We start from the raw sequence: 11,870 nt of genomic DNA, 5'->3' as shown, positions 1-11,870 counted from the left end.
AGTCGTATATTTTTTCATTTATTAATTACATTTTTAAAACAGCCTACTGTAGTCTTTCAAATTAACTCCTTAACATGTAGGCTAACTGACCTACAATGAAAATACAAATTATTCTGTGGACGTAGAAGGGAATTCTGATAACATCATTCCAAACCTGTGTGATCTTCATTCTTCTGTGGAACTCAATAGAATTTTGAATATTATTTCATAATAATGTTTTATTATTATTATTATGAGCCGGCATTCTGACATAGAATCCGGAAGCGCTGCACTGTGTTTACATCGTCAAAAGAGACTGACAGGAAAGAGAAGAAATTGTTGAATAAAATCGTTATTTTTGTTTTGTTTTTGCGCACAAAAAGTATTCTTGTCGCTTCATAACATTAAGGTTGATCCACTGGAGTCGCATGGGCTATTTTAACGATGTCTTTACTACATTTCTGGACCTTGGAATTTGTTATGAAGTTGCTGTGTATATAGGGAGATCAGAAAGCTCTCGGATTTTATCAAAAATATCTTAATTTTTGGTCCGAAGATGAATGAAGGTCTTACGGGTTTTTGAACGACATGAGAGTGAGAATTGTCATTTTTCGGTGAACTGTTAATTTCAACATTTACTACGTTTCAAAAATCAAAAGTTGTATCTACCTCTCTGTCTGTATAATGAGAATGGCATATATTGGAAACAACACCGGTTTAAAAGTCTTCAGGGATTATTTTCTTAACTCTCTGTGACCGTCTCGCTCACAGCTATTGGATTTCTAGCCATCCCACAGCGCGCAACAGGTATATGCCCCCATGCATGGGGCAGGTTGAATCTATTGCCCCGATTTCCTGTCACATGATTTGAAATAGGATCCCTACTTTTTCTGCTATCTGTCTTGTGTGTGTGTGTCTGGGGGCAGCGCTGATCTGCCTAGAAGTTGAGACGCTCTTAACGCGGACGCGCAGCGAGATTTCATGACATTCAACTGCTCACTGCATCAGCTCCACTGACCTGACTGGACCCAAAACACTTCACCTGCGAGAAGAGAGGAAGAGAAGGTGTTCAGATCTCTTATAGCCTACTACAGAAGAGCGATGGATTCGTGGAGAATCGCAGCTTTGCTCCTTGCTGTCTGCCTCAACGCGTCAACTTCAGACCAGTTCGATACGGGTTAGTCCTCAACTCTTATGACTTGTAACTTTGTGCATTCTGGTGGTTGTAGGTCTTTTATGAGATGTTTCTTACAGTCGTGCACTGCGTTGAGCCCGCATTGTCCCGACTCCGGTCTCGAGATGAGCATCGGCGTGCAGCGCGTTCTGTCACTTTTCTTGCCTCGTCTTGCCTCTGCTTCAGCTGTATGAATCACACCATCCATTCAGCATTAAATAATTACAAAAACCCTATTTGATCGCGCAGACTAAGCTTCGCTGTTTTGCATTTGATGATTCTTCAATTGGAGACACTTTTGACAAGTCTTGAAAAAGGAAACTAATTTAAACTGCTTCATTTATGTTTCTTCAAGTTATTGCATAACTTGGTATAAAGAACCATCAAGTGGATTTTTGTATAGTGTGATGGACAGATGGTGAGAGTAGTTAATATTGTGTGCAATGGTAATGACATGTGATTTAATTACTTTTTTTAATTTTGAAAATATATTGCATATATATAATAAAAAAAAAAAAAAAAAAAAAAAAAAAAAAATATATATATATATATATATATATATATATATATATATATATATATTTAAAAATATATATATTTTGTGCATTCGTGGATGAAGTCATAAAATATTAAAATAAAATATGAAATATATATATATATATATATATAATATTAACATATTTCATATCTTTTTTAAATATTTTTCATTATTTTTCATTTAGTGTTTAACACTTTTTAAATAATTCTTTAGGCTATAAATAGAGAAAGCGTACCTTTCAACACTAAAAAGATGATGTATATGATATAATTTTTTTTTCTTTACAATCATTTTAGTGGATACAAGAGCTCCCCAAATTTAAGAATCACAATATGCCACATGGATATTTCACACTTGGCTATGTTTGCACACTTTAATGTGTTTTTCAGGACAGATATGAAATCCTTTAAAAAAATGTACCATGGTAACCATAGTTTCCACCACAATACCAGTTTTAACAGTGACATTTTTTTTTACTGCAAAATCCTAATATGGGATCTCATTCAAAGAGAGCAAGTAAGCTTTCAATACATTATGTGATGACAGAATAGTGACTGATTACCACAAGTTACCACAGTTTTACTTTACTAACAATAACCACAGTAACTATGACATTTTGGCGGAAGCTATTGTTATCATTGTAAATATCTGTAAGGGATTTGTTTGTGTCATCATTGTCTAATTAAATTGCTCTTGGGATTAAAAAACCCTCCTAAGCTACTCTTATTTACAGATGTATTTCTCTGCCATTGATGTTCAATACTGGATGCCTTTTAGTTTTTCTCTCAAACAACTGAATCTACTTGTTATTTATGAGCAGCTCATGTTCTTTTCATATGATATATAGTAGTTGAAAGCTCAACAACAGATTATTTTCATTTAGAAACCACAAAACAGTAAAATTTTATGTCCCATAATTTAAGTATACCTTTCCAAGAAGTGAACTTGAGACATTTAATTGTATCATAAATCCATCTTCAGCATTAGACAACTATCATGAAGCACAATAGATTACATAGTCTCTATGCAAAATCCAAAAGAAATGTTCATTCATAAATGTTTAGCAATGACCACATAAAGCAAGCTTCTCGCACGCCAGATAAACAGCATTCTTTCCTAGAATGAGTTTGATAAAAATCAGATATAGAATTGAATTATTAGGTGTCATTATCAAACAGGTTATTATTTGAAACAATCACTTACTTTTTTATTGTTATAAAGTTGACTGCCAAGTTAATTGACTGCTAGCTAACTTGTGTTACCGAACCCAAGGTTAATCCAACTTTTTCTCCAAAAACTGAAATAGAAGAAAAGAATTACAAAAATGAACTTGAAGATTGATATGAATGTAGTAGCATAGATGAAACATAGTTTAAAAACATTTTGTTTGTCTAAATTTCAGTAGTTAAAATTGCCTCTAATTGAAGAATCAATGAAGCTGACTTCACTGAAATGCACACGCCGCTTGCATTGATTATAATGGAGTGCTCTAAGTTGTCACATCGCTTTGCTACCAGCATAAGCTGTAATTTGTGTTGTGTTTCAAGTCTCAGAACCAAATCCCCTACGCTCTCTTTTAATTTTTTTTTTTTTAATTATAGCCTTTGATTCAAATGACAGGTTAGGCTATCTGAATGATGCTTATAAGCTCTGCCGTCTATATTGTACCTATGCATTAGCAATGTATTTAAAGCTGCTTTCCAGAACATATTCAATTCATAATAAGGCTTTTGGGTGACTTATTCCTCTTTAAAAGTTTTTCTACCATTTTATGACACGTGACATGGTTTATGACTAATTTTGACAGGTTTATGGCTAATTAGCACTGTAATAATTAATAAGGCATGTAGTAACATGTCCATCCACCCAGAGGTTTGAATGTGTTGCAGAAAAACATAATTTAGTGAAACGACTTGATGGCTCATTGCATGTTCCTTGTGTTTCCATATAAAATATAATGAAAATCATTCAACAGCAGTGAGTCAGAGCAACAATTTGTACACTATGCCCCCAATTTGTGAATATGATTATTTGCAGATAGCAAGATGAATTGCATGAATCAATTAGTGCATGTATTTGATCCACTGAAGTGATTGTTTTTAGGGTGTCACAAGTTATTGCATTTGTTAGGCTCTTCACTTCTCCTTTTCTGCAAATCAGTTACTGATATCTGAAGAGTGAAAAGACTTTGTTGTGCATGTCTATTTGTGATAGGATGTGTAGATTTAAACTTGTGAATGATGAAACACTTTGCATTTTAAATGAAGATGTTAGACATTTGAAAGAAAGAGCATGACATCTTTTTTTTCATTAAAGGTGCTGTAAGCAAATTCTAAGAAACACTGTTGTGTTGATATTTGCAATCAACCAGAAAAAAACACTCCTCCTTCATTGCTTCACGTTCACACAGCAGCAGAATACGGTTGTCAGTCCTGTATTTGGGTCCTTAATACGGTTACGTTCACACACAGTATGCTTATTTATGGGAGTGACAACCGCATTCTATATCTCACACCCATACGTTTTCAGGACTCACAACCGCATTCTCAGAATGGCTCCTGTCAGTTTTATGTTTCTTTTTGAAATGTATGCGCTAGATGTCGCAAAGACGTCTCGTTGCACGTTCATACAGAAAGTATTCAAGACGCTACTGTAAGTTGCTGTGTAAACGGGACATTTCGAGACTCACACCAGTAAGTAAATGCGGTTGTCAATCCCCAAAACGTACAGTGTGAACGTGGCCTAATATTAATGCTAGAGCTTCACGATTCTGGATAATGTGAAAAATCACAATAGTTTCAAACAGAGAATTCTGAACAACTAAACAAAATAACATAATTTACTAGAGGTTCTGACAAAATGTTAATTGCTGCAGTTTATTTTATGTTTAATTAATTTGAATGAATTAAGAAAAGGTTTGAGTGAATAATTCAATGACTTGCTCATAAATACTTGATTCATTACTGGATGAATCAGTGTTTTAGAACAAATCTCTTGAATGAATGACTCAATGACAAATACTTTTTTTAACAGTCACTTGTCGCCACCTGGTGGCGTAACAATGTAATCGACACAATCGTTATTTGAAGCGCCGAGTTACTTTCATAAGGTGATTTGTTCTATTTTGATCGCTTCTGTAGACATCAGTGTTTATATCTGAACTATAATCTTTTATCCCAGTACTTCTGTGGTAATTTTAATGTTTGTAACACAGAAATAACATTACTGTGTGTTGTTAAAAAGACTATTTGTGAAGTTGTTTCATACCTATACATGATAACTGCTTTCTTTGGGTCAGCGGCAGCGCAAACACAGATTGGAATGTTCCGGTGTGATTTTGTCAAAGGTTTAATAGACACAGACAGTTCGTTGTCATTTAGGAATGAGACCGCGTGGGTGTTTGAAATGGGACTGTGATCATTTAACGATTAATCAGGCAGCTCTAATTAACGCGAATCCTAAAGCTCTAGCCTGATCATAACGCTTCTTTTTCCAGTGATATTACTCTGACCTTTTCTCTCTCAGTCATCTCTCTTTCTAGTCTTTCTTCAAATCTCCTTCTCATCATGAGTGGACACGCCCCCTACTGCTGATTGGCAGCAAGTGTGTTGTGGCGCTCAGACCGATCCACTTTCAACAGCGTTTCTCAGAAATCACTTACTGCACCTTTAACAGAGAGAAATGCATTATTGTTGTCCTCAGAAAACTCTAGCTTCTGCTCCTTTGATTTTAAACATATCTAAGAGATATGTATTTATGTATTAAATGATTAGAGTTTAATTCAGGGACTTTGAGAAGATGCTCATGTGAAGTGGATTTGGGTTTAGTTGATAGATGTTGTTGACTGGAATGTAGCAAGTGATTCCCAGACAGCGCTAGGACGCATTTATGATGTCATTCTCATCTCTGTTGAAGATTTTATTTCAGATAGAAAATGCAGATGCATAATTTTTCCCCCATATTTTTGCGGTTAAGCGTGAACTTGGCGATACTTGTTTGCTGTGTTTTTTTTTTATTCAAAACAAAATGTGCTGATTGTGAAAATGAATGGAATGGTTATGGCTGAAGGGCAAACTGAAGACTTCAAAGCAACAACAATTTTGCTCGAGTTATTAAACCCATGTCATGCCTTGTCTGTCGCGATAGCTTCTTCTTTCATCTCGTTTCAAAAGTCGAAGCAAGCACCATGTGGCTTATTGGTCCCGGCCAGTCGTGAGAAATTAACATGTTATCTGAAATTAGATCTCTGCTCAAAATCAGCACCGTTTAAAGTTATTTCTGTGCTTGAGTGTGTGATGATCAAATGAATCAGCATTTCATCTACAGACACTTAGTTTACTCTTTGACAAGATTTCATCTAATCTTGCAGACGTTGCTGAAAAGATTGGGAATTCCAGAACACAAACTGTTAGATGTTTCTTCGGTTTGCCTGCGTTGCAAAAGATCCAACATCAAAATGCTGGTTTATATTTCATCCAAAATGTCATCTGTTACAGGAAATCACAACCAGTCAACTACATCAGTGTCAGTCAGTTAAAGCATGATAAAAACACATGATGCTGCCTTTGCTGAAAGTGTTAAAGGAGGATTTGTTGCCATATCGCATTAGCGTCTGCTTGACAGATGCTTCATCAGTTCTGGAATCATCTTTCTCTGCATGCTGTTCTGATGCTTGCCATTGCTGGCTACCTCTCTCCTCTGTCTTTATTATCCCTCGATCTTTGTCTTTCTCTCTTGTTCTCCTCCTCTTTTTCTTGCCAGGGCTGTTTGGATCGCAGCGCCTGCGCTTTGTCTTGTGTCTTCACTCAAAGTCGCTCTGACAGTGAAGTATGGCTCGGGAGGGAAACAGTAGCCAGGTGGTCGGAAATGTGGGCAGGGGAAGAACTTTTGTGCTTTTCTCTGTCCCTTTAACCACTTCCTTTTTTTTCTTTTTCTTTTTATGTGCACTTGTTTAGAAAGTACTGCTGTATGGATCCTTTGGAGGTCATGACTATTATTTAAAGGCTGTAAATGTATGATTTATTTGTTTAGGGATTACAGTTTTTCTTTTTTTCTTTTTGTTTTGCTTTTGTTTGTTCTTGTTTATCCTCATAAAAGCTGTCATTTTGAAGTCTTGACTAGTTTTTCCAGTAAAACTTGCTTGTCGTGGCATGTTTACATTAATGTATATGTGTATGTTTGTGTGAAAGCATTTCAAATTGTATGTCTAGTCCTGTACACTAGCTTAAACCAGTGGTTCATACAATATTCCCAGTTTGTGCAGGGGAATCTTTGTCTCATGCTGTGAAATGAATTTTCTTAATCATTATTTTTGTCATGTTTTCCAGTAAAAAGTCTCAATTTTGTTTAAATAAGATACATTTACTTGAGAAGCAAAATTGCATGAGATATTGAGTGTTTTAAAGGTGCCCTTGATTCAAAAATTTAATTTACCCTGGCATAGTTAAATAACGAGTTCAGTACATGGAAAAGACATACAGTGAGTCTCAAACCCCATTGTTTCCTCCTTCTTATATAAATCTCATTTGTTTAAACGACCTCCGAAGAACAGGCGAATCTCAACATAACACAGACTGTTACGTAACAGTCGGGGTGTACGCCCCCAATATTTGCATATGCCAGCTCATGATCAAGGCATTACACAAGGGCAGCCAGTATTAATGTCTGGATGTGCACAGCTGAATCATCAGACTAGGTAAGCAAGCAAGAACAACAGCGAAAAATGGAAGATGGAGCGATAATAACTGACATGATCCATGATAACATGATATTTTTAGTGATATTTGTAAATTGTCTTTCTAAATGTTTCGTTAGCATGTTGCTAATGTACTGTTAAATGAGGTTAAAGTTACCATCGTTTCTTACTGTATTCACGGAGACAAGACTGTCGTTATTTTCATTTTTTAAACACTTGCAGTCTGTATAATGCAAACACAACTTCATTCTTTATAAATCTCTCCAACAGTGTAGCAATAGCCGTTAGCCACGGAGCCCAGCCTCAGATTCACTCAGAATAAAACTTTTAACATCCAAATAAATAATTTACTCACATAATTCGAAGCATGCATACAGCATACATGACGAACATCTTGCAAAGATCCATTTGAGGGTTATATTAGCTGTGTGAACTTTGTAAATGCGCTGTAATATAGTTGACAGCTCGTGTGGCAGGAAGCACGCGTCTTAAAGGGGCGGCGTCGAGTGTAAATCAGTGCATTGTTAATGATGCCCCAAAATAGGCAGTTAAAAAAATTAATCAAAAAAAAATCTATGGGGTATTTTGAGCTGAAACTTCACAGACACATTCAGGAGACACCTTAGACTTATATTACATCTTGTGAAAGAACGTTCTTGGGCACCTTTAAAGTAATATGTTTGTTTGTTTAATTTATTTTTTTTGTCTTACCTCATTGGCATTTTTATTGTTTTTTAACAAATAAATTAAATATATATATATATATATATATATATATATATATATATATATATATATATATATATATATACCAGTAAAATTGATAAAAATTTGGAAACAAAAATTATTCAGACACTTTGACCTGACCATGTTTTGCTTAAGTGTAATCTGACAAAATTAAGATTATTTTTTTTGACACAGTTTAACTCTGAGATCTTGTCATATTTTATTACCATTTTTTTTAAACTATAGTGAATAAACTGTATTAATTAATGAAATGTTCAAGGTGTCTGAATAAATTTTATTTCGGTTTTATATATATATATATATATATATATATATATATATATATATATATATATATATATATATATATATATATATAGCTTAAATATAAAATAAGAAAAATTTAAATTTACAAAATAAACAAAATAAAATAAAATGAAAAAACTTAACATCCCTTACAGTCTTGCTTCTTAAGTAAATTAATTTTTTTTAGAATATTCTTCTCTGTTAAAAAAAGGCAAAAAAAAAGGAGCGATAACACCAAACAAACCAGACATTTAATTAAAGAACAACACTTCCAAATTAATATATATAACATATATCCAGATGAATTAGATGAGAAATATTTGAGATCTCTGACTATTGCTTGTTGGCTTTGGTTAGAGCACAGTTTGAAACATTCAGGAGAGAAATCTCAGAAGTAGAACATTAGGAGAAACTATAGAGATCTGTATTTCCTACTGGCTGATGTCCCACTAGCAGTTTTTTATATAGATATATAAAAGTGATACTGATTTTGAATCAATACAGGGACCCACATCCCTAACCACTGGACAATACGTCCACTCACATATCTTTCTATGTATCTGTGGTGCAGAGGTGGTTAGCTGAGAGTGCTTCTTCTAATTTAGCAACAGAAATGCCCACATCAGAGGCTGTCGTTTCAGAGGGCACTGGCATTCCTTTGGTCCCATACATTTCCCAGAAATCCTTCCACCCATTTCCTGCCAGCATATCCTCACATTTACACACAACAGGCTGTAATTACCCAACCAGCTGATCCGATCCAGAACCAACCACCGAGAAACATGGAACACAAAGATGCCTCTGTATCCAAGAGTGACACAGTATACAGGCCGGGCTGCTCCTCTGGACAGAGATACAGCCTGTGGTCGGTTCTGTCAATCCCTGTTTCTGACTCTGTTTCTACGGGAAACTAAGCAGAAAATAAGCCTACAACACGTCATGTGTTAATGACAATACCTGAACGCTAAATTCAGGCCAAAAGACGCTAGTGGCTTGTTTCCACCGGGCGGTACAGTACAGTACGATTTGGGACTATAAACCCTGATCCGGCTTGCGTTTCCAACAGTACCCTCGGTTGATAGACGTGGTGTATGCCGGAAAGTAGCGATCGACGTCATTCTCGTGCGAAGAAGAAAGCAACACAATAAACAACAATGGAGGGCACACAGCAGATTTTGTTCTTGCTTCTCGGCATGTGGTTGTTTATTTACTGTGCGCCAACATTGTGTTGTAACTGTATATTTAAAAAATGGCGCCTCTTGTGTTGTCATTCCCCATGTAGCATGCGCAAGTGACAATTCTCTGTCAACCAATCAAAGTTCTGCAGTGAGTCTAGCTCCACCTTTTAGTATCGGACTACTGTGCTGACCTTTCAGGATTCCAAAAAAGTGGTATGGTACGGTTCGCTTTTTTAGTACCATACATATACTTTGACAATCGAAACAGAAATAATTGCATACCATGCTGTACTGTACTGTACCGTGCCTCTCAGTGGAAACAAGCCATAAATGAACTCAAAACACTTCTCATCCAGTTCTACCAAGACCAAATTATTATCCGAGCAGTGTTATTTTGGGGTCACTAATGGTAATGAATAGCGCTCACGATTTTGAAGCCCAAAAAGGTGCATCCATCCATCATAAAAGAAATCCACACAGCTCCAGGGGGTTATTAAAGGCCTTCTGAAGCGAAGCAATGGGTTTTTGTAAGAAAATTATCCATGTTTACAATTTTATAACCGCAATCTCTGACGCATGACGTTTGATGAACGCGGAAGTGCAGAGGAAAAGCGAATCTTTAAAGAGAAATGTCGATAGGATTTCGATATAAGAGTAAATGAGCTTGAGTTTGTTGCCCAGCCCTATTTGTTTGAACCGCGAGAGGCGTCTACTTTCAAGTACTCCTACATCATACGGCACATCAGAGGTTACATTTGCGCCTTAAGTCGACGTGCGTACGGATGTTTGTCGGAAGCTGGTTATTATAGTTTATGACGTTTTAAATATGGATATTTTGGCTTTCAAAACCCCCATCATTTCACTTCAGAAGGCCTTTATTAACCCCCTGGAGCCATGTGGATTACTTTTATGATGGATGGATGCACTTTTTTGGGCTTCAAAATCTCAAGCCTCATTCACTACTATTATAAAGCTTGAAAGAGACAGGATATTTTTTTAATATATGTCCGATTGTGTTCGTCTGAAAGAAGATAGTCATACACACCAAGGATGGCTTGAGGATGAGTAAATCATGGGATAATTTTCATTTTTGGGTGAACTATCCCTTTAAGTGAATGGTATGTGGGTGTATACGAGAGATTTATGATGGCCATCTATGTCTCACTCTTTTGTTTGATGTTACACCATGGGTCAAAGGTCAAACTTTAGTTGACCTAGGGATAGTTAGAAGCTCTTGTTCTGTACCTGATGCCTGCTCAAACCTGTTCAAACCAGTTCACCTCCTAGCTAGTGTGGCATCTGCAAATCATTCCTTTTAAATGCTGTTAAACAGTGTTTTATCTTAGGCTATGATTTAATCTACATGATGCCTTTAGACTACAAACACAAGCCTACTGATTGTGTTTTTAATTAATGCTTACTATAGTGTTAATGACTTCACTACCACCCATTTAGATAGTAGAAATATCTGGGCACCCTGATCACATCTGACATTTGCATTTAGGGCAAAGGGCAAAATTGGTCTCAAATCAACATTGTAATTTTTTTTTTTCATTGTCCTATGCACAGCATATTTTGTGTTTTTCTAAAGCTATATCCGACACTGTTATTTTCTCAGAAGTATGCAAAGGTCAGCGAGAGGGGAGAGAGACAGACAGCGGGAAAGAGATTGAGATCTGCTTAACCACCATCACGGTATCCAACATGCTGAGATATGTCAGATGCCTAGTTCACAAAAATATCCATATTTATAAACATGAATTTGGAATGTGCTTGTATAAAGTTGGCGAGAGAGAGAATACCTCAGCCGCCTACCATGCTGCCTTTTTCTGTCTGAGGCCATTTATTTTGGCTCAGGATGTAACAGCCCATGCCATCCACTCACGACTTCCTGTTGACCTCTAATTGGTGTTCTTACAGGTCAAAAGGTCAGCTATATCTATCTACTGTCAAGTAGGCATGGGTCAGGAGGATGATCGACTAGTCGTGAGTCAGTTAGTGAGGTTGGTTAGTGTGTTTTTTCTTCTATTTAGTTTTAGTATTTTTAGTATTTAGTACTTTAAAAGGCAATTAATGTTAAAACTTCTCTGGGAGGGTAAATAAGAGAAGACCTCTTTGTTGGTTATTACAGGTCCTCGAGGGACAACCATACTGTACATTTGCTATTGGTGATTTTACATTATAGTGCATTGAGAAACATACGTTTCCGATTACAGCTGTGATTGTTTTTCTGTGAGACGTGTCATGTTCCTGGGAGAGTTTTAAAGGCTTACA

General features: G+C 36.0%; 1 protein-coding gene across 2 annotated transcripts in view; it reads left to right on the top strand.

The window, feature by feature from the left end:
* Positions 1-861: 861 nt before the first annotated feature.
* The window catches only part of kremen1 (kringle containing transmembrane protein 1), a 77,019-nt gene continuing 66,010 nt past the window's right edge, over positions 862-11,870 (top strand). The window contains exon 1 of one of the 2 annotated variants that reach the window (XM_048188950.1): positions 862-1,156. In XM_048188950.1, coding sequence (XP_048044907.1) covers positions 1,081-1,156 — 76 coding nt within the window. In that variant the 5' untranslated portion in view covers positions 862-1,080. The remainder of the gene's footprint in view (positions 1,157-11,870) is intronic. The other variant, XM_048188949.1, reaches the window with a different exon arrangement.

Source organism: Megalobrama amblycephala, linkage group LG4 (genome assembly GCF_018812025.1).
Source record: "Megalobrama amblycephala isolate DHTTF-2021 linkage group LG4, ASM1881202v1, whole genome shotgun sequence".
Taxonomy (NCBI): domain Eukaryota; kingdom Metazoa; phylum Chordata; class Actinopteri; order Cypriniformes; family Xenocyprididae; genus Megalobrama; species Megalobrama amblycephala.
The sequence above is the reverse complement of the archived record's forward strand: the minus strand, read 5'-3'. Positions and strand labels throughout refer to the sequence as shown.